Source organism: Neolamprologus multifasciatus, chromosome 7 (genome assembly GCF_963576455.1).
Source record: "Neolamprologus multifasciatus chromosome 7, fNeoMul1.2, whole genome shotgun sequence".
Taxonomy (NCBI): Eukaryota; Metazoa; Chordata; class Actinopteri; order Cichliformes; family Cichlidae; genus Neolamprologus; species Neolamprologus multifasciatus.
The window spans coordinates 19,359,866-19,387,863 of NC_140445.1; the positions used below are offsets into that span (position 1 = coordinate 19,359,866).

The 27,998-nt window shown below is 40.0% G+C and overlaps 1 protein-coding gene across 2 annotated transcripts; it reads left to right on the forward strand.

Annotated features, from left to right (window-relative positions):
* The first annotated feature begins 314 nt into the window (after window positions 1-314).
* LOC146514130 (lysosome membrane protein 2-like) lies at window positions 315-26,904 on the forward strand. Of its 2 annotated transcripts, XM_085165382.1 has the most exons (13): window positions 315-766; window positions 12,212-12,369; window positions 14,685-14,832; window positions 15,013-15,204; window positions 15,348-15,439; window positions 15,945-16,064; window positions 19,955-20,133; window positions 22,044-22,162; window positions 22,266-22,339; window positions 22,433-22,484; window positions 23,357-23,509; window positions 23,654-23,695; window positions 24,007-26,904. In XM_085165382.1, exons 1-13 carry the CDS (start codon window positions 644-646, stop codon window positions 24,115-24,117), a joined length of 1,563 nt encoding a protein of 520 aa, XP_085021508.1. In that variant the 5' UTR covers window positions 315-643; the 3' UTR covers window positions 24,118-26,904. The 2 variants fall into 2 exon arrangements, with proteins under 2 accessions (XP_085021508.1, XP_085021509.1); XM_085165383.1 differs by lacking the exon at window positions 23,654-23,695 and having other exon boundaries at window positions 316-766.
* Window positions 26,905-27,998: the final 1,094 nt, after the last annotated feature.

A 27,998-nucleotide genomic window follows, 5' to 3' on the forward strand; every position in this document is an offset into this window, starting at 1 on the left:
GTTAGCATACTTATACTTCACTGGCGTGTTCTGGTCTGGACTATTCACATAAAACAATAAATACATAATTACTCATATAGCTTTCAGTCATAAAAGCTGTCCTTCAGTCACCTACAGTGAAACCGCGTTTCAGTTTTGGAGCAGTTGCCCGCAGCTGCGCTAACAGTGATACGTTTAGGGTTGCTCAGCATGTGGTGGTGCGTTCACGGGGCGCACGCCCGCGCACACACCCTTGCTGGCTCGTAAACCGTATCAACCAATCGGCGCTCCCTCTTGAGGAGGGAGGGAGAGTTTTTACAGCCCGCTACAAATACTCGTGGCACATGTTTTATTTTAAGGTCGCCGCTTCAGACCGACTGAGAGGAATGGGGACCTCGTGGTAGTCAATAAATAAAACTTTCACTATCACCACAAAAAACTTCCTCGCAGCTCTCTGTAATTTTGGAAAACTAAACACTCAGCACCTTGGAGATATAGCCTTGAAGAAACTTTTCTGCAACTTTTTTCAATAAGCCAAAGAGGGGGAAAAAATTCTGTGTCTGCAGTGGGGAAACGTGGGGACCTTAAAGTGTCCATCCATCCATCCATCCATCCATTCTTCAAGAGTCCCGCTCGCATCTCTCGCTTCCTGCCACTTGCCAACATGACACGGAGATCGTGTACCATTTATGTGGTTGGGATCACCTGCGCCGTCCTGCTTGCGGTTGGGATTGGCTTGTTTGCAGGGCAAGTTTTCCGCACATTAATGAACAACCGCCTGAAAAAGGTAAAGGGAAAACACACACACCGTTATATTCTTGTACTTTTTAAAGCTCACGTGCATGCATGGCTGCTTGAATGAGTGATGACGTGCATTTTTCCCCCCCCTGTGAATGGGTTAATTGTTTACAAGGAGAGTGTTGAGAATGATGAACACTAAAATGATGCCATTGTCTGTGGGCCTGTGTGTGAGACCCTTACTCATTTGCATACCCTCCAATTCTCTTCAGACTTTCCAACATGAGCTGTTTTTTCCTGTTGGTTTTATTGCATTCATTGTTTTATTGGTCATTAAAATAAAGTAATGTTTTATTTATCCACATCAGAAACCTAGGTGGATTGCGCTGAATAGAAACAAGAGTAAAATAGTTGTTCAGCGACTGTTCAAAAAGACAGTGATGGGCTATGTGTCTCAGAAGGAGTGGCCGCGTGAGGTGGAGGGGGATGGGCCAAAAATGGGCTGTTATGGGTTAAGTAGCCTGTACTATGCAATCAGCACTTTCTCTTCTCTACAGTTACATAGCCTTAGTCCCAGTTCCTGTTGCATGAGCACACACATGACTATAAGTACTTCTTCCTAGGAAATGACTGATCTAAAGAAATTCCTATTGATCTCTTATGATGTGTTATGTATATCTTGTCCCAACAAGTCACTCCTCATGTGCAAACAAGTTACTTTCTTGTCCACACAAGGTAAGAAGTCAACTCAAACGTAACAACATAACTTTTCATTGACTTTAAATTAAGTGTAACAAGTTAAGATGCCGCAGCCACTGTAACAACAGAGAGACCTCAGTTTCATACGGGACTGTAATGAAATACCACACAAGATAATAAGTCTATCACAAAAGGTTAAATCCCCTGAGGGGACCCTACTCCATGAAGACATATGTTACAGGAGATTGTGGATGCAAAGAAATTTGTGTTGCTGGTGGTGTTCCAGTTCAAGTGGTGGCCCTGTGATCTTATGGCTTTTGTTTACATGTTGCATTCTTATATGTTCCAGATGGTGTCGTTAGCAAATTGCTGTCTTCCTAGTGAGATTGTTAAGTTTAGCGCTATTGAAGGCCATGTTGGAAGGGGGCTGTGCTTGAACTGAGGATGTCACTAAAGCAAGTGACACTCAGTTTAAGCACTCAAAGTGCTTTCTTACTGTAAGCCACACACACACGGATAGACACTTTTAACCCTAGAGAACCCATGGGGTCAAATTTGACCCCATGGTTTCCCTAGAAAACCAATGGGGTCGGCTCTGACCCTATGGGTTCTCCAGGGTTAAGCTAGCATTTACACATTTACAGTCTGCAACTGCAATGCAGGTTGGAGGAGCCAGAGATCAAACCACCCTGTCAGGCATCCAGCATAATGCACAGTCTGTAAACTCAGCGACCTGATTGGTACCTATATGTCACCCTATTTCCCACTAATTAGCTGAAGCCCTGCTTTACCTAACAACAATGATGTTCACTCTGTCAGCTGTTACTGATTTGGGAAAAGACTCCCATCTTAACTGCTAATAGTTACAACCTAAAATGTGCAGCTGCCCTGTCAACAGGCTGTAATAATCTGGGACTAATTTGCATTAAAAAAAGCAAATGTGCTTTATCTTTTCAGTTCAGACAAGATAGGCTGCTGAGCTCATAAAGTTTGTTAACGTTGCACATACACTAACATGCATGCTTATTCCATTTAAAATTGGTAAATGTGATAACAGGATTTTCTGTAACTAAAATATTAGCTGTGTGAACTCTGTTTCAACATCCCACACCAGTGCAATGGGTAAGATAGAGCAAGTTTGGATAACTTGCAATTAATATGCTAATATGAAACTGCCATGCAAAGCTAATGGACGTCATGGCGGTAATTCTTCAGAATTTGTTATGTGCTGTGGACTTTTTTTACTATGCACCTTTGTGTGTTTGCCGAGTAAAATCAGTCCTACCTTTGGCCATCAACGACTGTTGCCAGTGATGTTTAATGCCCTTAGCGGGGATATTAAAGATTCAATTAGTAATATGTGGAAAAATAGTAATGAATACCTTTTGTAGTTCCCGGCATTTGGTATCATTTTTAGCGTTCTGTTTTTAATGTTAAATCTTCCTACTTTGTTTGTCATGGCAGTGACAAATGTGGAACTCTAACATCATGGAGTTGGTTCTGATATTAGCTAATCTAACTATTCTAACTACAGTTTACGCTGGTCAAAAAAGGAAAATGTTTAAGTCAGAGTATAGCAGTCAGTTAGTAGCAAAGGGGGTTGTTAATCAGTTTCAGCTGCTTTGGTGTTCATGAAATTAACAACAGATGCACTAGAGGGGTAACAATGAGACAACCTCCAAAACAGGAATGGTTTCACACGTGGAGGAAACAGACATTTACCTCCTCATCTTTTCTGACAGTTTTTTCACTACTTTGGCATTTGGCTAGAGTCAGTGTCACTACTGGTAGCTTGAGGTGATATGATGACCCTACAGATGTTGCACAGCTAGTCAAACTCCTCCAGGATGGCACATCAATACGTAGCATTGCCAGAAGGTTTGCTGTGTCTCCCAGCACACTCTCAAGAGCATTAGGAGTAGGAGATTCCAGGAGACAGGCTGTTACTGTAGGAGAGAGAGCTTGAATCTAGATAAGCTAGAAGGTCCTTAACCCATCAGCAGGACCAGTATCTGCTCCTTCGTGCAAGGAGGGACAGCACTTTCAGCACTGCCAGATTACCTACATTATGACCACCAGCAGGCCACTGGTGTGACTGTCTCTGACAAAACAATCAGCAACAGACTTTATGAAGGTGGGTCCTTTTAGTGGGTCCTGTGCTCACCACCTGGCACTGTGGTGCCTGATCATTACCAGAATTGGCAGGTCCATCACTGATACTGTCTGCTTTTCACAGTTGAGAGCAGGTTCACCTTCAGTACATGTGAGAAGGAGGAGAAGCTGCAGAGAACATTCAGCATGTCTAGTTTGGTGGTGGGATGGTTATAGTCTGGGGAGACATATCCATGGGGGTAAGTGTTACATAATTAATTTACTTATTTATAGAACTTTCTATAAATGCAGTGTATGTGTTGTCAGTGCTGAGAGGACGTTTTCCACCTGTGTTTGTGGGTTCCTTTTTTTTTGTTCAAGTCAGTGGTTGTGAATTATAAAAGGTATCTTGCACAAACTTTGCAGTGAAGGTTCCTCAGTTGTGGTTTTAGCTTTACTGATGCATTAAATTTCATCAGTGAGAGGAAGAGTAGTACATGCTTTTTAGGGCTGCCACAAACGATTATTTTGATAGTCGACTAGTCACAGATTATTTTTGCAATTAGTCGACTAATCAGATCATCATCCATTGGACATACAGCGTACAGCTTATTGCACCAGCATGCATCTGCTCTTATATAACTATCATTAGCTTACAGCTTTAAGTGTTTAAGGTATGTGCTAACTAAAAATAAAGACAAGATGATAGTTTATTAAATTTTAATGAAATTTGCAGATTGTTTCAGAGAAGTTTAGTAAACTCCTTGCTATCTAAAATATAATGGGACACCGGAGTATACTCTCGAGCATCTCACACTTCTGATAATCAGTTGTCTGCTTGACGTTTATTCAGCTGTGCAAAAACTTTAATCTCAGCCAAACCGATTTACTCAGGAACAAATAAAATACTAAAAAAAGCCAAACAATAACATTTGTAAGTTATCTAAGTGACTTATATATGTTTAACGTGAGTAGTGAAAGACGGCGGTGGGTTTGAAAACGATTTGCCGGGAGTCCGGTGTTCTCATGGGCTCTAGTGAGCCTTGCCCCCGGCTAGCTATCGAGCTAGTGGGTAACAGACGTCTCCGAAAACGTCGGAGCGCTTTTGAAAATATGTGGTGTCTTGATAAACTGAGCAGATATTTGAGGTTTACACAGCTACATTCTCGCCTGAAAATATGTTAAGCATTTATTTTGTGACCCAGAAAGAATAATAAGACTAATATTAAAACTAACTAGCTGCCGCCATTGTTGGAAACTGCGCTGGGCGCTATGAATTCTGGGACACAGCTACTTCTTCTTCTTCGCGGTTTACCGGCAGCTGGCATCCTTGTACATGCAGTGCTGCCATCTTCTGTTTCAGTCCGTTATTACACTCTTAAATCCTACTACTTATTCCTGCATCTTTTGGGATCTTACAAAGCTTCAAACGACGCGTCAACTATTAAATCAGTCGTCGACGATTTTGATAGTCGACGTAATCGTGACTAGTCGACTAATCGTGGCAGCCCTAATGCTTTTTTACTGTTGCTTATGGGAAATTCATACTTAGAGCAATGTTAACATCAAAATTGTCACCCACACAGACCCCAGTCAAGTCATCCTGTTTCAAGAGTTCTGTGGGTTTAGAGCATTCTCAGATGGTTTATCTTGAGTACCAAAGGTGAAAAGGTCAGAGGGACACAACTACAAATAAACACACTGTCAGGGTGTCGTGCATTCAGTGAATTTATGTTTATTCAGCTGCTAGTCATAGTTCCTAGAAAAGAAAATCAGAATTAGCAGGTCATGCCTTTAAAAAGAATCTGTATTGGCCCAGAACATTGCCATCTGTGCATCTTCAAAAGAAAGTTTGCATTCTCAACATGTAGAATAGCTACTGTTTTCACTTCCTTTAACTCTTGTTTTTTTTAGCCATTCTGTTTCGTAGTACATTGAACAATGGTCTTTGATTTCTAAATGTTTTAATTAATTAAAGCTAACTGAAGCGCTTAGTCTTGCTGCATAAGCTTAAAAATGGGCCAGAAACGTATCAAATTGGACGGGTGCATTGAATGCAACAGTTTTGCAATCAATGTTTGATCCAGCATCTGCCCAGCATTGAAAACATTTGTAGTAATGTTCATCGTATCTTTAGTCACTGAGGTCCAGACATTTCCATGATTTCCAACATTTCAGATGGTGGAAAGTAATGGAGCTTTCCCAAAAGGTTCACTTTACCTCAATAATAGTGCAGACATGAAAGACCCATTGGCCCACAGTCAGTATTCTCATATGGCACACCTTCATGCTTGTTTTCATATCAAGACTTCATAACAGGTGTTAGATTATTCTTCGCAGAGAGGCTCATGGCTGACTTTAGAGGTCGACAACCATATGCAAGACTTTCTATTGATGATGTGAAAATTTTCATTTTCTTTGACCGTTAGGCTTGGTATGGAAAATGGAGAAAAAAACAAAAAGGTAATGAGCTGAAGATGAGCTTCTGCAGTTAGTATATTTTGATGTCACAGAACTGATTAATGTCATTAAATTATTTTCACGCTTGAACAAGAAGTTGTCAGAATTTTTAATCGTCTGTAACAGAATAGTCTTTAGTGGATAAATAACACAATTATGTGACATTTATATTAATCAGTAGCACGTCAGTTACAGTAATAAATATACTTTTGACTCAAAGTCTGGAGCCTTAAGAAAATCTCTATGTAAGTGGATTGCACAGTAGCTCTTTCTAAAAGAGGTTTAGGTACTTTAATGCCCATTAGTAAAACTCAAGTACAGTCAGTTTCTAGTCCAGAACAAAACAAGAACATACAGGCCATTAAGTTATTGAGGTCAAGAGACAAGGGGGAGGGTTGGTGGTTACCGTTATCTGAAGAGGGGCGTCTGGGGGTCCTACTACATGCCTTGTAGTTAGGACTGCCACAACGATTATTTTGATAGTCAACTAGTCACCAATTATTTTTGCGATTAGTCGACTAATCAGATCATGCATCCACTGGACGTAAAATGTATAGATTATTGCACCAGCATGCATCTGCTCTTTTTTTTTTTTTTTTTTTTTTTTTTTTTTTTTGCCTGTCCCGTTTGGCTCTTTTGCCATCAGAATTATTGTCTAAAGGCGAAGAAAGATGCCCAACGGTTTTTCTTTACCAAATTGACCATCCCAGCTTTGCCGTAATGGTCCATTTGATTCACCTTTTATTCTTTATTTTATTTTCACTTGCTGAATACGGGACAGATTTGACTGGGGGAAAGAAAAGGGAGAAAGAAAGAGGGAAAGAAAGACAGTTGAGAAGAGGGACGGGGGAGAAGGGCAAAAAACAAAAACCAACAGAATAAGCAGAAGAAAAAAATAAATAAATAAAAAAATAAATACATATATCGATCACCTGGATCACCTGTTGAGAAAGAAAAAAGAAAACAAGCAGAAGAAAACGAGAGTAATACAATAAACCACATCACAATGATATATGGGAATATGACAGTAACTACTAAATATTAAACATTATTGTGCAGCACGTAAGATCGACAGCACAGTGTGCATTGAGGTAGGAGCCAAAAAGGGTGTAGTTTGTGTGTGTGATCACCCGTGTGTACACCTGTGAGCATGGACGCGCTTGTTTTCTTAAAAGGTTCCCTCATGTAATGATCTGCTAGAGGGTGTGGGGGTATGCATGCATGCATCTGCTCTTATATAACTATCATTAGCTTATAGCTTTAAGTGTTTAAGGTATGTGCTAACTAAAAATAAAGACAAGATGATAGTTTATTAAATTTTAATGGAATTTGCAGATTGTTTCGGTGAAGTTTAATAAACTCCCTGCTATCTAAAATATAGATAGTATATTCCGGAGTATACTCTCGAGCATCTCACACTTCTGATAATCAGCTGTCTGCTTGACGTTTATTCAGCTGTGCAAAAACTATAACTTTAATCTCAGCCAAACCAATTTACTCAGGAACAAATAAAATACTAAAAAAAGCCAAACAATAACATTTGTAAGTTATCTAAGTGACTTATATATGTTTAACCTCAGTAGCGAAAGAAGGCGGTGGGTTTGAAAACGATTTGCCGGGAGTCCGGTGTTCTCACGGGCTCTAGTGAGCCTTGCTCCCGGCTAGCTGTCGGTGGGTAACAGACGTCTCCGAAAACGTCGGAGCGCTTTTGAAAATATGTGGTGTCTTGATAAACTGAGCAGATATTTGAGGTTTACACAGCTACATTCTCGCCTGAAAATATGTTAAACGTTTATTTTGTGACCCAGAAAGAATAATAAGAGTAATATTAAAACTAACTAGCTGCCGCCATTGTTGGAAACTGAGCTGGGCTGCGCTATGAATTCTGGGACACAGCTACTTCTTCTTCTTCAGGGTTTAACGGCAGCTGGCGTCCTTGTACATGCAGTGCTATAGTTTAAATATTCTTGTTTTATTGTCAGAGTACAATTTGCGTTACTCCTTTACACAGTGCACAACTCTGCTTGGATCAGCTGAGTTTTGTGGTTGTGCTCTATCAAGCATGTGTTCCCAACAGAGAAGTTGCAGAGTATGCTGGTTAACAAGGTACAAGGTCAACACACATGACATAATGTTTCTACTAAGATATTAATTGATACTAAAAACAATTACTGATGCACCAGTCATTTCCAGCAATATTGATGCCAACAGTGTCATCATCACCTTCTTGATCTGACACATAACTTGACAACCACACCCAGACAAGCAGGTGCACAGCCCTCGTTTTCGCTAGCAGATAAATACATGAAGAGCAGCAAAAAAACTTGGTGAAGCATCATAAACATTAGCTATTAGTTATCATTAATATAGCAGCGAGCAGAAATGATGAAAAATAAAACCACTCTATTAAATTGGGAGAGAAGTAGGCAGCAAATGTTAATGGTCCTGTCCATATATAACATAAATAGTTATTTGTCTTAAATGTGATATCGTTGTCTTAAAGTTCCTGATTAAAGTTAAGAAAAGTCTTCCAGCAGCCAGATAGAAAGGGTAGAAGTCTACCTTAAAAATATTTAATCCGCAACAAAAATGTGATGCAAATTAACCAGAAGCACATGAGGTAATAGAGGTTATTCCTACAAACATCTGCACAGATCAGTATTCGGTATCAAGATCAATACTAAGCTTGAGATGATAGCATTTTGACAACCCTAGTCTTTGGTTACAATCTTTAGAGTTCAGATTAGTTTCCATTTGAATGACCCGTTTACAACAAGCTTCATCTTTCTGGTTCATGGTTTGTAGCTTCTGCTTATATACCCATATTTTAGCCTGCATAAAAAAACCTATTTAGTGAAGTGTGAACTATTTTTTTCTGTAAAGTAATGTGATATTTTTTCTTGTAAACTTGTAAACTTTGCTTGGGTTGGGGTTGGGCATGACCAAACAGTTTTATCATACCCAAGGAGAGGAACAGGAGATCTTTATCGGGGGTGTTTTTGGCAGTTTTGGAGCATTGGCTTCTTCCTTTGGATTAACCTTTTAGTTTATGTCTGCATTATCTGTTTGTTTGTTTGACTGTATGCTTTTCATACAAGTTTCACACAAGACAGATACAAACTTATAGCAAGATTTATATATAAAAAAGATGTATCAAGGTCACATAACTCAAGTGAGCTTCTTACCCTCTGGCATTACTGGACTGAAAGTGAAGTAATCTGTCTGTAAAAAGTAGTTGAAAAAATGTCTTTGTGTCTTGCATAAAGTAGATGTCCAAATCAACTATGGTTTGCTAAGATGAAATATGTGTAGAGGTTGGAGCAGTAATTTTTATAACTTATTGTTTATGTAAACACATGTTCATATGTAAGTGTTCAAGCTCAAAATGAAAATGTTTGCATTTTCCCAGATGAACACTCTGGGATTTACCCAGGGGTTGCTATATATGATCATTGTTGTGGCTTTAATGGTCACATTAATACATATCAAGTCCTGTTAAAACAAGAAATGAAGGTTTTGCAAAGTACACCGTGTTTCATAAAAGAATTCTTCTTCACTTGTTCAAGCAAGTAGACAGATGTTTGTTAAAAAATGGCTGGAGAAGATATTAAGTTTCATTTTTAAGTGGAAACTGAAAAGAAGAATGTATCTGTGGGAGTGACACACAAGCATTTAACTCACATGGAGACATACTCAGTTATCTGCTAGTTTGGCAATATGATATATTTCAGCTGCGTCAAGTTACTGCCTTTTCCACATTGCACCAGCATGAAGGGTCTCTTCCCATGGATACCCTCCCAGCAGTAGACTCTCTTTGTGTGCTAAGCCTCTTTCAGGTTGAAAGATTTATTGGGAAACTGGCTGGCAGCCTCTCAGCTCATATGTGAGTCAACCAGGGTCAGTATCAGTGACCCACTGGTGAAGTGATAATGAAAAATGACTGATTCCTGAAAGGAAATTTCACCATCATTACACAGACTTCACTATAGTTTCTGACTACTGTCTCATCTCTGGACTTTCTTTTGCTTAGTGGTTTTATTTTGAAAATGTTAACCTGCTTAATAAAGCTGGTGAAGGTGCACAACTTGCAAGTAAAATAAGCTTATTTGTATATTAACTTAGGGAAATGTTGTGGCCAAGTTGTTAGTCATACTCATGTAAACCTCGTGAACCTCTTTGCAGTGTGAGGGGAAAATCTTTCACATCGTGGTGGATTGCACCACCACGATGCTTCCTTCCACATCTTTTCTTCTAGCATGGCTATAAACTTTATTAGTGTAACTAGCAAAAACATGCCATATAAGAAAATACAAAAAAAGAAAACAAGTTTTACGTAAAATTTAGAGGTACGTGTTGCACGGGTTCACAGAGTCCTGATGGTCATCAAAAATGTCTTCAGCTTTACTGGAATGAATTGTCGTCCTTTAAGCTTTACGCCTGTGATCACTGCTTTATTTTGAATTCTTAATTTGATATATTTTGCAATGAGCCAAACAAAATTCTGTCCCGGATAGAAATATTTGTGAGTATAAAGCTACGTACGTGACACATGAAACGAATGTAAACGGCGAATGTAACATTGAATTCGCAGTGGGATGATGAAATTAAGATAATATATACAAAAATATGATTTAAATGTAATTTCTGAATATAAATTTAAAATGCATGGATGTTAGTAATTGCTGTATGTGTGATGATGTGCAAAGTTTTCCCACCCATTCAGAAGAAAATATATAGATATATATACACACGTATACTGAAATCATTATACTAAGATTCAAGTTGCAGGATTGTCCCAAAGTCAAACTTCCATCCTTTGGTTGTGTTTGTGCCAAACCATAATTCTTCACTTCTGCAGTTTGATTGCAAGTGGGTTTTATGGACAGTAGAGAACTAAATGGACCTTGATATAGTCTCGATGGTTTAAATAATATCAGGGCTGGTCTACAGTTCTTTGTTTGGCTTTGTTGAATCCTTTAACCACTACTGAGGCAAACCCATTTAGAGCCTACAAAGCCTGTGCACCATGACTGGAGGACTTAATGAATACTGTGGCCTCTTGCTGTGCCCAGTGTTGTTCACATCTATGTATGTGAATGTCTGCACATCAAAGCACTAGCTTTAAGTGTATTTATGTAATCACCTGCTGCATGTGTTTTCATATGGGGAGTGGTGTAAGGGAAGCAGTGGTAGATACTGAGATAAGAGGGTTTTTTCTGTTCCTGTTTTCCATGTATTTTAAGTGCCATGCTGGGAGGTTTACCCTATTGATTGTTCAAAGCATGAAATAAGAACACAGAAAGACCACGCTCTCCCTTCCTCAATCTAAGGTGACAGCTTTATTGTCCTTGGCCACTCAGCTAAACCTTTGTCTCTGATCAAGTAGAGGGGACCCCAGAGGAAGAGGGGGGAGGAGTAAGAGGGGGTGAGTATTCCCCTAAAGCATCGAGCAGTTCTGGATCTATTTCTCCAGCTATTAACTTTAAGATAAATCTGACACAATTAGGCCAGAGTGAGATTTTCTCTTAATGTTCTCTTGAAAGAAATGCTAATCCTCTCAGAGCCTTCAGTTTTTGCCTTTTTCTTTGCCAGTATCTCAAAATGTTCCTGCTACCAGCCAGAGCATCGTTGTCCGCAGGCAATGACGTTTGCTGTGAGAATGAAGCAGGATAGTTGCCTGTGTTCCACCTCCAGGGCCTCATAAGGGCTCAGTACTGAGGAATGTGGCTCAGTTCATTAAGGCTGGAGTTCTGCACAAACAGTGTGCATCCAGCTTTCTGCATCACATGATCGGTTAGCGGCTCTCCCCCAACTGCCTGTTGCCACAGGCAACCGCTAACAATTGGAGCAGTAGAAGGGCCTCCCCTCATACCATTCATGTGTGCAGTCAGTGTTCTTGTTTTTGCCGCTCAGACAGCATCTTCCCTCCACGACCCCCTACGGATGTTTTGTTGTTACTATTTGTTTTTACTAGGAGCACATTGTGGAAACTTCATGTTCAAAATGTGTTGGCTGTTGCAAAAGTTTCCACTTTGTGCAGGAAATCACCTGAAAATCACATAAAAAAAAGATGTCAAACTCCATATTGAATAGAAAAATGTTTTAATGCAGTATGTAAAATGTGCAGTCAGCGTTTTTATATTAATTACTCCCAAAAGATTTGCTTTTCACAACCATATTTGTGAGTTTGAATTACATATGATGATGAGTTTTCAACTAAAAAGTGTTTCTTATGTCTCAACAGGAGATCGTGTTGGTAGAGGGCAGCCGCGTGTTTGACTCATGGAAAAAACCTCCCCCTCCTGTCTACATGCAGTTTTTCTTCTTCAATGTGACCAATCCAAAAGAGTTTCTTGCAGGGGCAAAGCCAGAAGTTAAACAGATTGGACCCTACACGTACAGGTAAGAAGCAGGAGCAGAACCTGTCAACTTCTTGTTGACATGAATGTTAGCAAACAGATGTTTATGGTGAGTGTAAAAAAAAAAGTCTTCTAAGAAATCAATGAACGCACACAATCTGGTAAATGTGCTCTGGGTAGAGACTGTAAATAAAAGATGGATGTAGCCACAGGGACATGACAAATACCTTTTTGACTCAGGCTATGTCCACACGTACATGGCTATTTTTGAAAACGGAGATTTTCCGTTTTCGTTTTAAAAAATAATCCCGTCCACACATAAACGCAGAAATGAAGGAAAACGCTGCTAGGAACATGCCAAAGCAACAGGTGGCGATATATTCCTAACCGTGTAGAAATGTTGGCCAATCAGAAGTCTAGAAGCCTCGGTGGGAAATAGTAAACAAAGCTGGGACATAGAAGCAGAACCAAGTCGTATGTGTGGAGGGACAGTAACTGTGTGTGTATATGTAAGCATTTAAACACTGCAGAGAAAACAATTAACAGTAACAGTATTGTAGAAATTCATTTCACCGAAACAATAACGTGGCGCACAGTGTAACGTCAAAAAAGGCGCACACCTTTGACGCTGCGTTTTCTGCGTTTTCCATGTTTTTCTCGTCCACACCTAAATGCAAAAACTGAGTTTTCGAAAATATCCACCCTGGCAGGCGTTTTAGAAATCTCCGTTTTCAGTGACCGAAAACGCCGTTTTACGTGTGGACGAAAGGTGCAAACGCATAGAAAAATCTGCGTTTTCAAAAATACCCAGGTACGTGTGGACGTAGCCTCAGTGTTTTCAAGCCTCAGTGTTAGCCTTTTGACTACCACTGTATGTCTTTTTGGAGCCAGATGTTGCCATATTTGAATGAAAGGCTGGAATGCTAAGGTATCGGTTAATGCTAGCAACCTTATTAGCAAGTTGCAAACATAAACTGGGATAGACAGACATGTCAGATAATCAATGCTAAGTATTTAACTGATAAAATGCTAAAATTTCACTCATCAAAACTAAACGATAAACTTCTTAGACAGTATGTACCAAGCAGTACGCAGTATTATGTGCACCAAATATGAAGAAGTCCAGTTAGCTTAGGTGAAGCCTAATAGATACTAGATGGCTCCAGTGACCTGTGTTAGGACTACAGTTGGCAAATGTGATGTGACGATTAAGGGTGGGTCTGACTGTGAAAGGGCACACTAATTATTTCTCGTTAGCCCATAAACATGCAGTTTCATATCACAGAAAAGCTTACATTTTGAGACATGCTATGTCCAAGATTTACAAAGAAGATGTAATTCTGTATTCAGTATTATTCAAAATGATTGTCTGAGTCCATAACCTTGCCATGAACGTGTTCATAGAGGTTTGTCTTATCTGGGACCGTAAGTCTTTTTGCAATTACAGCAATCGCCATCTAGTGGGCTACAGATTGAATGCAGATTTTTAGGCATTTCTATAAAGGCTTAATTTTTCTGGCTATAAACGTGGTTTATTAATGCTGTAAAATTTGGCAAACGTGATAGTATAAAACATATTAAATATATATAATACCACTGCTACTGTGTTGCCATATACTGTGCGTGTTGAATTTTTGCTTAGGTTTTCTAGGCTGGGCCACAGGTCAAAACCCTCAGGCTGTGTCATGTGGTCTTCTGCTTTTCTGCTTCCTCTTTTGCAATCTATTACTTTTGTCTTGTCTTGTCCTCAGTAGGCCTTTTTTATTTTTTTGTGTGGGTTGCTAGTTTTTAATCACTAGTCATCAAAATCCTGCACTCAGTTAAGCCCTAAATGATGATAACTGCTAAAGCACCAGAAACATTGCAACAGCCAGCATCGCATGTCATGATAATCTATTCCTAGAATGTCATTTTAACAGTTTTGGGTTGGTTAATTTCAAAACAATGAATGATAAAACTGTTGCTTCACAGCAAGAAGGTCCTGAGTTTGACTCCCCAAACTGGCTGGAGCCTTTCTATGTGGAGTTTGCATGTTCTCCCTGTATCTGTGTGGGTTTTCTCTGGGTCTCTCTCTCTCTCCCACTGTCTAAAGACATGCACTTAATGTGGTTAGGTTAACTGGGGATTCTAAATTGCCCATAGGTGTGAATATAAATGTTAGTCCTGCGTTGCACTGGCAACCTGTCCAGGGTGTTCCCCGCTTCTCGCCCTATGATAGCTACAATAGGCTCCAGTACCCGCCACGACCCTGATAAGTGGAAGCAATGCAATGTTGTGCTAAAATACAAATGCAGTGCTACGTTTATGTGGTCTGCATTTGGAGATTTTAAATGACACTCTTTTCCTGCGTTTGCACAGGGAGTACAGGTACAAGGACAACGTAAGCATGGTGGCAAATGGCAAAATGGTCTCCGCGTATAACACGAAAAGCTTTGTGTTCCTGAGGGAGAAATCTGTGGGTGATCCAGCTGAGGATAACATCACCACTGTCAACATCCCTGCCTGGGTGAGTCATGAACTGAAAAAGTAGAGGAAAGTGGAAATCCAAGTGGGTTAAAGAGGACTTTATGTTCTCTTTGTCACTGAACATTGTTTATTGTGTCCTCATTTCCATCTCATTGTCCACCACCACCCTCTACCTTTGCTAATTTTTTTTCCTCACAACTGCTTCCGTTCCTGTCTCCAGGCTGTCATGAACAATGTGAAAGGTAGTTTCTGGAGGGCCTCCATGGTTTCAATCTGGATGAACTCTCTCAAGAGTGATCTGTTCACTACACGCACTGTGGATGAACTGCTTTGGGGCTACGAAGATCCTCTGCTGGTTCGCGTTGCTGGCACCAAACCTGAGGTGGAGACGGTGTTTGGACTCATGTACAAGGCATGTAACAGCTCTTTACAAGTAATATAAAGCTATGAAAAGAAAGTTGTCAGAGCAGATCCTCCATGAAGTCTTGAAGAATTTTTGTTTCTCCAGAAATAACATTTGAAAAACATGTTTTGAATTATTATTTTTTTATTTAGAAAAATGGAAGCAACAACGGTGAATTTATCTACCACACTGGAGAGCAGAACTACATGGATTATGGCCGGATCGAAACATGGAAAGGCCAAAGGTAGCGCTGATGCAGTCTCACGCAAACACACTCTCCCTCTCTGTCTTCATCCAGAGTGATGAAATTTTATTGGGTAACCTTTGTATTAGCAAGCCTGTGAAATCCTTTTTTTTCTCCTTTTTTTGGCAGTAATAGAGATACTGTCTGCCTGCCTTCATCCTGATCTTTGCCCTTAACACAGAGCACAGAGCAGGATATCCTGATGCCTTAAAAATGGCCTTTACTGAACCTTCTTATCCAGTTTTATTGTCTTAGGTCCCCTGGAGCCTCTAATTACGCTTGTGCTTCTGGGTGTTTTTTTTTAAACTGTGACTTTCAGATAAAAACACATTTGATCATCAAAACGTACCACTGCAATTTACGGTTATTAAGATGAAAACGATAAATTTGTTTTCACTGGACGGGATTATTTTGAAAACGAGATTAGTTTTCTTTTTTCTTTTCTTTTTTTCGATTTTAAATACAAGCCTGCACATTCCAAAAGCCTTTTTTGGTTGTTTTGTAGGGAGTTGACTTTCTGGAGATCTAACTATAGCAACAGCATTGTTGGATCAGATGGAAGTGCTTTCCACCCCCTGCTTGACAAGGATGAGCGCATTCACATCTTTACTCCAGACCTGTGCAGGTACGTTTCATCACCACAGTGCACTCCAGCCCTTTTGGTGGTATGCCAACCACATCTTAGGCTTTGTGTGGTGGGAAGGGTCAGATCCTTCCCTAGGAAATAATTCAATCAGACATTTTATTTTATCCACTGTGGTGAAGTTTTGTGCACCAGTTTTTATTTTTTCTGTACTAATGTTTAGTTTAGTTTTTAGCTACTATATACGTAGCAAAACCCGGACCTTTTTAAAAAAAAAAAAATTCCATTCTGTGACCATGGTTTTTTTTTTTTCCTGTAAAGTTGGTCTTTTTTTATCACAAGTCTGTGGGGAAAAGCTCATTTTTGGAGAGAACCTCAAGTGGCCATTAGAGGAACTGCAGTTTTTATTTTCCTGCTCTTGGAGCTTGGCTATAGCTAAAAATTACTGTAGCTGGCAAACAGGAGGAGGGAAAGGGCATCAGCTTTGACGTTAATTTTATTAGTCATGTGGTAAAAATAAAGTGTTATTTCAATTAAAGAGTTTTTCAGTAAAACACATGTAATGTGGTTACCATGGGGACCTGTGTGCCCCTATCTGTTTACACTTAGTGTCCCATTTACATTTTACATGGGGATTGCATGTTCTATTTCTGGTACATGACAAGCAGACCAGTGTGGAGGCTTTCACATCTAGTATGGAAATAATGTCCACAGCCTGTGGATCACATGGTATGTTATTTTAACATCCTGATCACTTACAAACAGCTCAGTGGGTGACCTCTCTTTGCTGTTGACTTTTCTGCTTAAAGCACGAGGAGTGTTTGAAACACTTAAGTGGCATTTTCCAGAAAACACCATGAAAAGGCTTCCTTATTAGGAGAGTTTCCGTCTGGAACATCAGGGACAGGGTGAGAGAGGGAATGCAAGGACAATTGTGGAATAACAGAAAATAAGGAGAGAGAGAAAGAAAATGCTTTTAATGGTTGATGATTGATGGTAAGTGTTACTTTGTGCTAAGCACAGCACAAGTATTTCCTCTTGGAAGTGTTTGTGAGAAATGTTCTCAACTAATGCTTTTGGGGAAATTTATTATGGTTCCTCCAGGATTTCCAGGATGTCTTTAGAGACAGTTTGACGACTGCTGAGAATCGCAACGAGTACCAAATTTAATCCCAAACCTTGTTTGTTGCAAAACAGACATGCTGCTTCCCTAGTGTTCATAGCAAGAGTTTGTCCTTTAGAGAGCACAAGCTGTTTCGGACGTCTTCCTCATGTTGTTGAGCGTGGAAAGAATCTGGAAAGTCGGAGTGGAATGGTTGCACCTTTGACTCTGATTGGACGTGTGTCAAAAACCCCTTCACCAAATATTTACAAAGCACTTTCACCTACTTGTTCTTGGCCTGGTTGTGTCATCATGGCGTCTGTGTTACTGTGACTAAAGGAAATACGCCTCCCCCCTTTATTGTACTTACTACAATTATTTGAAGTGGAAGTGCTCCATTAATACATGACGACCTTTCACACAGATCCTCAGCCCTGTGTATAAGTCACTCGCTTAACATAACTTTGTGTTTAAAACACATGTTTAGTTAAAAGAGAACATCTGGGACTGATGCATAGCAGCAGAATTCCCATTTGTGAGCTAAACTGGTGGTGGCCTCTTGGTCCAGAAACTGACAGCTGAAAAAGATGAATTGGTAACGTGTCATTGTTCGAATACCAGCTTCACCATCCTTTTGCTCTTCATCATCATTACTGACTTCATGTCAGACGTGTTGAAAAAAGAAAGTCAAAAATACACGAATATTAAATGACAGAAATAATAGACTCTCTTATATCATTTTAATTTAACCAGCCCTGTGACACTTTTTCAAAGCCTTCATTCTGTATTTAGTGGTAACTCAAACAAAATTGCATCGCAAATACATTTTGGAGAAGTTACGTACGAGCAAGAACCCTACAGAGGGCTGAGTTTAAAGACACCCTAAAAATGAAAGCAAAGAAATTATGTACAGCAACTACGCAGCAACTCAGAGGTTTGCTTGGTAGTAGCCTGACAACATCGGGGCGTGCTCCTAATGAGATGACAGATGGTGCCCTGGGGGATGTCCTCCTAGATCTGAACCTGGGTGTCACTGACCTCCTGTGCAATCTGAGGTGTGTAGGATGGAAACATAATCTCACAGAAGTGTTCTATGGGATTTAGATCAGGTAATGCATGGGGTCCAGTCAGTGGTAACTGTTAGGGTGAATTGTTAAATGTTTGTCATTTTTATGTTTGCCATTTGTACATTGTTTTAATTCTGTGAAAGGAATTCTTTCTGTCCTCCCCTCCCCAGATTCTCGAGGTTCTAGGTGGGGGGCTGTAGTCTTTTATCATCCTTGTGCTTTTGATGTAAGCTTCCTGCGTTTACGACCCTTTGGTCAGCAGGAGGTCTACCACACACACACACTCTCACATAACACACACACACACACACACACACACACACACAGACACATTCTTACAGAAGTTCACATATACATACAATGCTTTGTCTTAGAACCATGTGGGCGTGGCTTTGTTCTGACGTGTTTTGTGTGAACTGTCTCTCAATAAAGGCAGCAGGAGGAGGTCAGATCTAGAGGTCATTTTCGTGGTGGACACAGACGAGGCCTCCCTTGCGCAAATAATCGATCGATCGACTGTCTTGTTTTCTTCATGATGAATAAGTCTCTAGAATTAGCGGGGCTTGTGGAAACACAGACCCAACAGTAACAAATTCTTCAACCTTCAAGACCTGCCTCCATAGTCTCTGCACATGAGATCGGACATTGTCTTTCACAAGGAAGAACCCAGGAACCACTGCACCAGAGTGGTGGCTCCAAGGATTCATCCCGACACCTAATTGCAGTCCGGGTGCCATTGCCTGGTCAGTGGATGTATGTATATCCCTCCATGGATATGCCTCCACCTGCTGTGATCTGTGAAAAGCACAGATCTCCTGTGATAGACCTGCCAATTCTGGTATGCTATGGCAAATGCTAAACAAGCTCCACAGTGCTGGGCAATGAACGCAGGGCCCACTAGAGGATTTCAGGCCCTTAGACCGCCCTCATGAAGTCTGTTTCTGATGTTTGGTCAAAGATATTCAAACTCTAGGTCATTTTGTAGCAACCCGTTCCTCTTTGAGCAAGATACTGGTCCTGCTGATGGGTTAAGGACTTTCTACTGCCCTGTCGAGCTCTTCTATGGTAACACTGTAATAGTTCTCATTCCGAGCAGTATAAGGCCAAGGATTTTCACTTGGCTTTTCCCAGGAAGGTCAAGGGAAAGGTCTGTACAGTATTGTTGCACGATTGGTGGGCTGCACCCTCCCAACCAGCTGGCAGACACTGTATAGAGTGCTTTGTTCTCACTAAGACTGGTTGGGATTCCCTCGACAGGACAAAGCTGCAGATATGCAGGGCAAGGATGAACTGCTCTCAGTTCTCTTGGATGTTGGGAAAAAACACCACACACACATTTAAAGATTTCACAGTGTCTTTGCTCCCAGTACTAAAAGAAGGTTAACACCACAATATATCATTTGTCTTCCCTGCTCCCCTTACAAGTCTAGATTTACTGATGAAGGAGCCCCAGCAGGATTTTAGCATATTGTTGGAATCAATGTCAGTCATCTGCTTCCTCTTTGTGTCTCTGCTGAAAGTCAGTCTGCAGTGTTTTTTTTACTTAGTTCAAACAGTCTTTCTTAAATAACATAACAGAACATTTCTCATGACCGCATTGCTTGTTATGAAGTTCCTCACCAAAGCTGCAGTCCTTAAAAATATTAGTTTGAAGTATTCAGCATTCACACAAAGTTCCAGCAGTCACGTGTCACTATGAAATGCTGTGCTCTGAGTGAAGTTAATTGTTTTTGTGCAATGTGACTGTTCGCTTTATTCTCCAGGACCATCTACATGGAGTTTGAGAAAGACGTCGAGGTGAAAGGGATCCCAGCGTACCGCTTCACACCTCCACCCTCTGTCCTGGCCAGCAAAGAGGAGAACCCGAACAATGAGGGTTTCTGCATCACCCCAAAGGAGTGCCTGGGAACTGGCGTCCTTAAAGTCAGCCCCTGTCGGAAAGGTAATCGGTGCAGCACAGTTTCTCTCGGAAACTTTCCATGCATCAGTCACGATTCAGCACCAACATAACCCATTTTATTATTTTCTCCAATTTCTTTAATAACGACACAAAAGCTTTGCTTAGACTCAATGTCCAATGTAGTAGCCATTAAATACTAATGGCTATTACACTGATATCAATAAAGTCCTTCTTTTGTTTGTAATGCTAATACCCTCTAAAATACCCATGTGACACAGCTCTCCCCACACCTCAGGCGTCATCTGACATGACTGACCCAGTAGCAGAGTGGGCGGTAAGCCCTGTCACCTGATTCTGCCCTTGAATATGACCGGGCATTACCTCAGTGTTCATAGCTCAGCTGTGCCTCATCTCTCCATCCTGTAAAATCACAGTACTTGTGGTTTCAACATTTCTTTTACATATTTAAAGTAAAAAATGTGGAATGTTTTACATGGTCAATGCAGTTGATGGCCCGTACTGCACCTTTCTGTCACAGCATGCAGCCATTTCTAACTAGTTTCACAGAGTTATTCCAGCAAGTGAACGTCGAGCCCTGTTTTTTCTCACGTCAAGGTTTTATTGTTGTGAAGCGATACATTTGAAAAACTCCGTGCTTTGCTTCAGAGTAATATAACTGTGCCAAAGATTAAAACAGAGGTCACAGATTGGCGTTCTCAAAAGGATTTTCGTTGTCCACTAAAACAAATGGAACAACTGCAGTTCACTTTAAAGGTAAAAGTATTTTTGAGCTTATGAATGTTGTTTAGCCATAAAGAGAAATTTGATTGCGTGTTTATGGCCCGGAGTTAAAGAACAAGCGTAGTAAATAAAGGCTTCTATAAGTATACCAGTATATGTGTGTGTTAGCACGCCCGCATTGACCTTGCCAGTTGTCATGTGAACAGCCTCTCAGGTGACTGCGTGTGTCCAATGTTTTTGTCAAACGTCTGTTGCTAAACAGGAGAGCAGGAAAACTCTCACCTCTGCCCCACTTTATCAGCACCTCTAACTGCCCCCCCCCTCCTCTCATAGCTGTCTGACTTTGTCGCTGCTGTGGGGACACATGGTTTTTCCACCGTTGGACCATTTGTGTTTGCTTGGGCCACCCACCAAAAATGTATCACTCGACTTTAAGATTGCGAGTTTGACTAAGGTGATGTTGCAGGAACATGAAGTCCTCGAATGACAATATAAGGAAGGAACTCAGAAAGACTAACAAGAAATTTTATCTGGATATCAGCTGCCGCCTTTAATTCCTCACACAACAGGGGTTATTGTCCATTTGTGATGATTTATTGTTTGTTTTTGTTTTTCCAAGTAACATGTTGCGTCCCTGTCAGATTGTATCTCACCACCGTCTTCGCCTTTTGATCTGTTTTGTTATTGTTGTCATGCCTTGATTAGATCAGACTTCAAACATGAAGGAAATGGGGCATTAAAATGTTTTCTGTGCTGCCGCTTTAATGGCAACAGTAATGTCATCTTTGTGACGCTTTGCTTAACATGTGTAGATTCGCCATAGTCGTGTGAAAAAGAGGTTCGAAGGTTTTACATAGGAGACATAAAACACGATCTGAACAACAGCACGTGACTTTTCTACTCTGCTTGAGCACTCAAAGTGCTTTATACTACAAGCCTCGTATCTATATAGCATTGAGACAGTCACACTCAATTCAGGGTTCAAAATTTTGCCCGAGGATGTCTTGGCATGCAGATGGGAGCTGCCAGGGTTCGAGCCATTAACCTTCCAAGCAGTAGACAACATGATCTAGATCCTGATCTCTCTTCTTTTGAAGAGAAGAGGCTTTCTCCTTTTCTAGATTGGGTCAGTTTAGTGTGAAATGAAGGCCTTGCAGCAGAGGCGTGCGGGAGCTCGAGTCTTATTAAACATTTATCATTTCTTCTCTCAGGTGCGCCAGTGGTTGCCTCCTTTCCTCATTTCTACCTGGCAGATGACAAATATGTGGCTGCCATTGAAGGACTGTCACCTGAAAGGACGCATCACCAAACTTTTCTAGACCTAAACCCGGTAAGTCTTTAGGCTTAGGGTCAAACATTAAGATGTACTGCTATGCCACCTAGTGGTGGAGTTCTGAAGTGTATCTTTGTTTATATACATTATTTTCTGACAGACCACTGGAGTGATTGTACGCGCTAACAAAAGAGCACAGGTGAACATCTTGATGCAGCGAATCCCCGGATTCCCGTGAGTAACACACACTTCTGTTGTTGTTTTAAACGTATGCGTGTAGGTGCTGTTTTTGATTACCAACCATATTTTTTGCTGCACTTTTAACAGGAGCACTAGATCCCTGAATGAAACAGTATTTCCTGTAATGTTCCTCAATGAGGTAAGTGATATTACACATGCTGAAACACAGGAAGCTCCTAGATCCTTATTATGAGGTGCAATAAAGAAATTAAACAGTATGTCAACATTTTGAAAAAGACAAGTGTTACTGAGCGTTAGATGATTATGTCGGTCCAGCTTAGCTTTACTGAGCTGAGTGTGACTTGGAGTAAAGATAGAAAACAGCAGGAAACAAGCGACCTGGCTCTGAACTAATGTAACCGGCACAAGGGTGCGATAAGCAGAGAGTCCAAGTAGTAACTGTCTCCCAGCCAGGAAATAGTCCCCATAACCTCCCTAAAGACACAGCTTTGTGTTTTTTCACATGGGCCTCACAGCAAGAATGTCCTGTTTTAGAATCCACCAGCCTGCTGGGGCTCTTCTGTGTGGAGTTTGCATGTTTGCTTGCCTGCATGGGTTCCTCTCTCGGGACTCCTCCCCTCACACTGATTGAGCAGTTAGAAAAAGACAGACAGATGCATTGATTAAGAACTAAACATAGTGCTTAGTAACACAATTAAGTTGTGTTTTTCTGGTGGTACAGCAACTAGTGCAGGTTTCCAGTTGAGATAAGAAGAAGCCCAGCTCATTCAAATTAGGCATTGCCAAACAAATTTGGTGTTTTCCACTGAACATGTATCTCTCAACTGTGTATCCAGTCTCAAAGGGATTTCTTTTCAAGAGATTTAGACAAGGCCAACATAATCAAAAGTAGATTTGGTTCCCAAAAGTCAAAGCCTGGCTAGATTTTCCCACATTTTCAGCCTTGATGCATTAGTACTGATTGGTTTCTTCATCTTCTGTATGCTCAGCTGAATTCCCCTCTTCCTCTGATGGATCTTTTACTCTCTCTCTCTCTCTCTGAATAAACAGAGCGTGGAAATTGACGATGCGTCTTCAGAGAGATTAAAGAAGCTTCTGCTGATTAGCAATTTGGTGTCCAACTTCCCTCTCGTCATTGTGGGACTGGGTGTTATTCTGCTCATGGTCTTTGTCATCCTCCTATGCCGGGCTCGCAAACAGAAGGTATGAGACTGCTTCTTGCTGAGTCCTAACAACTTACAATTTGCCTGCTCCTAATAAGTCATAATTTTTGCACAATTCATTCAGTTGCTTAATTGCACACTAATAACACCGAGCTTGTGTTTCTCACTGTGTGTTCCTGGGCAGAATGAAGTTAAGCGCATTGTGTTTACCAAGCCTCTTTATGCTGTAAGTGTTGCTGCTTTATTTTATCTGCTTTATTTATTCATCTGTCTTACTTTGGTTATTATTTATCACCTAAGTGCCTTTTTCCATTTAATCTTTCATTGCACAGCTAGACCAGTTTCACCTGACTTAAAATAACTCTGCTAATGTACACTTAATGCATTGCATATTAATACTGCCTGTCTTTTTAATTGTTGTGAGATGGCATGATTAAGGGAAACCAACCACTTTCCATTACAGGTATAACTTTACAAATTGTAATAAGACCTGATTAGTTTGTAAAGCTGCTTTATGTCCTTAATGTCCCTCTACAGTCGTCTGCTGAAGACGACACCACTTACTCTCCAGTTAATGATAAAGAGAAGGAGGATCCCCAGAATGGAACCTACATTGGTCTGACACCTAAGGCTAACGTGGAAGCTTGAGGATGAGCAAGGGGTCTGTCATAGAGGGCTCAGGTGAAGAGGATATGTTTTTAGTCTCAGATGTCTTGTATTATATGCTCGTAGGTTTCCTTAGAGAGCGCTAAACTCTATTCCCAGACAAACAGTGTTTAGAACACAACAGTGGCTTCTTCTAGCTGCTGCTAATTATGTAAAATAGTTGTAAACAGTCGTCCAATAAGCAGAGATGAAGAGTGTGCTCTGTGGTGGTTCTAAAACAGGGGTCCCCAATCCCAGTCCACGAGGGCCAGTGTCCCTGCTTTTAGATGTGTCCTTGATCGATCACAGCTGATTTAAATGGATAAATGACCTTCTCAACATGTCTTGAAGTTCTCCAGAGGCCTGGTAATGAACTAATCATGTGATTCAGGTGTGTTGACCCAGGGTGAGATCTAAAACCTGCAGGGACACCGGCCCTCGTGGACTGGGATTGGGGACCCCTGTTCTAAAACAATCACACCCTTTAAATAACGGAGGATCAAAAGTGCCAAAATTAAGAAGACATGGAAAAAAATGAGTAAATTAAGGTTAATGGAATTTATTACATTATTTACAATGCATTTGTAAATGATTGTGTTTGCTGTTGTATTATTTACCTTTGTACTATGGCTCCATAGTAGAGTTGTTGTGATTGACACCTCAGTCACACTCAGGCCAGAAACTGGTCAGCGACCCCCTGGCAACCTCCCATATTATTTACATTTGTCATAATTATTCTATATATCTACAATCAGATTTAATTTCATCTCTCTGTTGGCGTTTTTGTGTTTTTTGAGTGGGTTGGGGTTACATTACAGCTAACAAGTAGATTTCCTGTTTTGGTCCCAACTAGCCAAACAACAAAGAACCACACACTGCTTAAGGAATGGAGAGTGAAAGTGGACATTATATTCTTGTTTTTGTTTTTTAACGTAACATTCATTGTTGCAGCCAAAGAGACTGCTTTTCCCAGACTGCCTTTATTAGTCTGTTTTAAGTGTCCTTGTTGTCCACTGAGTTACTGAGTGTCGCTAGTTAGCTAACATAAGCTAATGTAAGTCTATTAGCAGCAACCAATCCAGTAATGTCATATTCTGTACGGGCACAATATAGCACTAAGCATGTTATAAAAACACATATTTTTTTAAATCCAGCTTCACAGACAGTTTATAGAGGTTTATTTGGAAAAGCAGATTTGTTTGGCACAACAGTGCATTTAAATCATAATTATGATATATTTTTTTTAAATTTGGCAGTTTTGGTCCTCCATACATAGTTAACTTCCTTTCATTATGGCTAAACCAATTTGTCTTGCTTTAGACTTCAGATTTTATGGAATGATTACTTGTACAAGCGCACCGAAGTCATTTAGGGAGCAATGTGATGAAATCCTTAAACTAATGATTGTTTGGGGTGTTATATTTCACTCTCAGGGGGTCTCATCTTAGATGCTGTAAAGCAGTTATTAAAGCAGGAGAAAGAAAGCACAATATACTGGATGATAAATCAGTGTTACTATGTCTCATTTGCATTTCATGTTACAAAAAAATGTCACATCATAATATTTTCTGCTCATCCATGGCGCATAGAGGGATATCTAACAAAACCAGCATACCTGAGAATCTTCAGAGTATGGCATTTGTTTGTATATACATACAGTGTAAGAAGTGATGAACTGCTTACATTCCTCTCAGCGTATGATGGGGATGAGTATCGAACAAAACACTGTATATTTTGGAAATTTTAATTTGTAAAGTAAGACCAACCTTGCTTTATGGTTTTTTGTGTTGTTTTGTTTGTAGAAATGTTTGAATTAAAGACATTTCATGTAAGAACTTTATAAATATTTATAAAGCTCTAAAACCACGGCAGATTTTTTTGGTTGAAACCATGATTCAGACAGTACAGAATTTATGTGTTGACAGTATTTTGCCCTGTGTAACTGTTTATGACTAAGTGATATACTTAAATGTCTTTTAGATGCTGTAGTTGTGTCTTTAAAGTTACTGGATTTCTTGTTCCTTTTAAAGATTTTTGTTGCGTGAACATAACACTGTGCCATATCAACAAATCTACTCGTGACTTTTTTTCCTTCTTCTTCTTTCAGCTACAAAAAATTATTAAATAAATAACAAAACCTTTTGATATTTCTAATATCAAACAGTAGGGTCAAACTGCACTTTGAAAACTCTCTGCCTGACTAGCAGGTTGTTGTGCAGGGTCACAGTTTTCTCACTCGATGCTGGTGATGAAAATGTGCCGTCATAATGTGATCTGGAAAATGCTGCAGAATTCCTCCGTTATAACTGTGACGAGTCCAGCTTTTATTACTGCTCATGTAACATTTTAATTAAAGGCTTATATGCACTGTGATAATCGTAATGACTATATCAGATATTAGTGGATTCATTTGATTTTAGTAAAGTGTTTAACACGTACACTATAATAAAGAAAAAAACTATTGCATTTTAGAAAATTTGTGCACAGCGTTTTATATAAGAGTACAAACTCACAAGGAGATGAAAGACAGGATTCATCTGAATCCCTTTGAAAAATACACAATATACAGTATAAAAACTCAGTTGTGGCTAAAGAGAATAAATTATTTTGCTGTGTCGATAAAACCAAAACACATAAAGCAATGCGTGGACTGTTCGCTGAGCTACTCAGTGCCATACTTTGATTGTAGATGTTTCCTGAAAGTATTGTTACTGCCATAAAACACATACTTGTTTTGAAAATGTTGAATGTTTTTATTCTGTATACAAAAAATAAAAAGTAGTTTCAGTACAGGTCTTGCTGACTGGTGTTTGTCTCTTTTTATTTCCTTTCTTCTTCTTTTTTTGTGAAGAAGTCCAATTACAGATTCTGCGCCAAGTGACGGGGAGATAGTTGGCAATAAAATATTATCAGAATAAGTACATTGCTGACATTCTTTGTTTAAATTACTGGATCTAGTTTTTGGCTTTTGTACAGTGAGCTGTGCCCAGATAGTGATGATATAACTCGGTCCCTAGAAAAGCCAGAAAATTGTGCTGCTTCAAATTATGTTTAATTTCACTTTTTCAAATATCAGTTAGCAGATGTTTCAGCTGGCATCTCTGAAGGTAGACATGAAATGTGCAGCTTAAAGTTGCAGCTATGCTAAACATATATAGATGAGAGTTATTGGACTGTTATTGGACTTTTTCCACAAAGAAAAGGTTGTTTGTTTGTTTTTTATGTAAAACCCAAATTGCAGAAAGTTGGGATGTTCTTTAAATATGAACAAAATGAAAACTAAAAGACTTTCAGATCACATGAGCCAACATTGTATTCACATCAGAGCATAAATAAATGAGCTCATTTCAAATTTGATGTTTCCTACAGGTCTCAAAATATTTGGGACAGCGACGTGTTCACCCTGATGTAGCATCTCCTTTCCTTTTCAAAACAATTTGAAGGACGTCTGGGCCTCGAGGTTATGAGATTCTTGAGTTTTGTTGTTGGAATTTGGTCCCATTCTTACCCGATATAGGTTTCCAGCCACTGAAGAGTTTGTGGTTTTTTCGTGTAATGATGTGCCAAATGTTCTCTATAGGTGAAAGATCTATACTGCCGGCAGGACAATTCAGCACCCAGTCTCTTCTCCAACTAAGCCATGCTTTTGTAATCGCTGCAGTATGTGGTTTTGCATTGTCCTGCAGAAATACACAAGGCCTTCCCTGAAATAGATGTCATCTGCAGGGGAGCACATGTCGCTCTAAAACCTTTATATACAATATTGGCTCATGTGATTTGAAAGTTTTTTAGTTTTCATTTTGTTCAAATTTAGGAAACAAAATGTTATTTCCAAACACATAACATGCCAGTTGTACACTTGTTCAAATGCTTGTTAGTGCAAT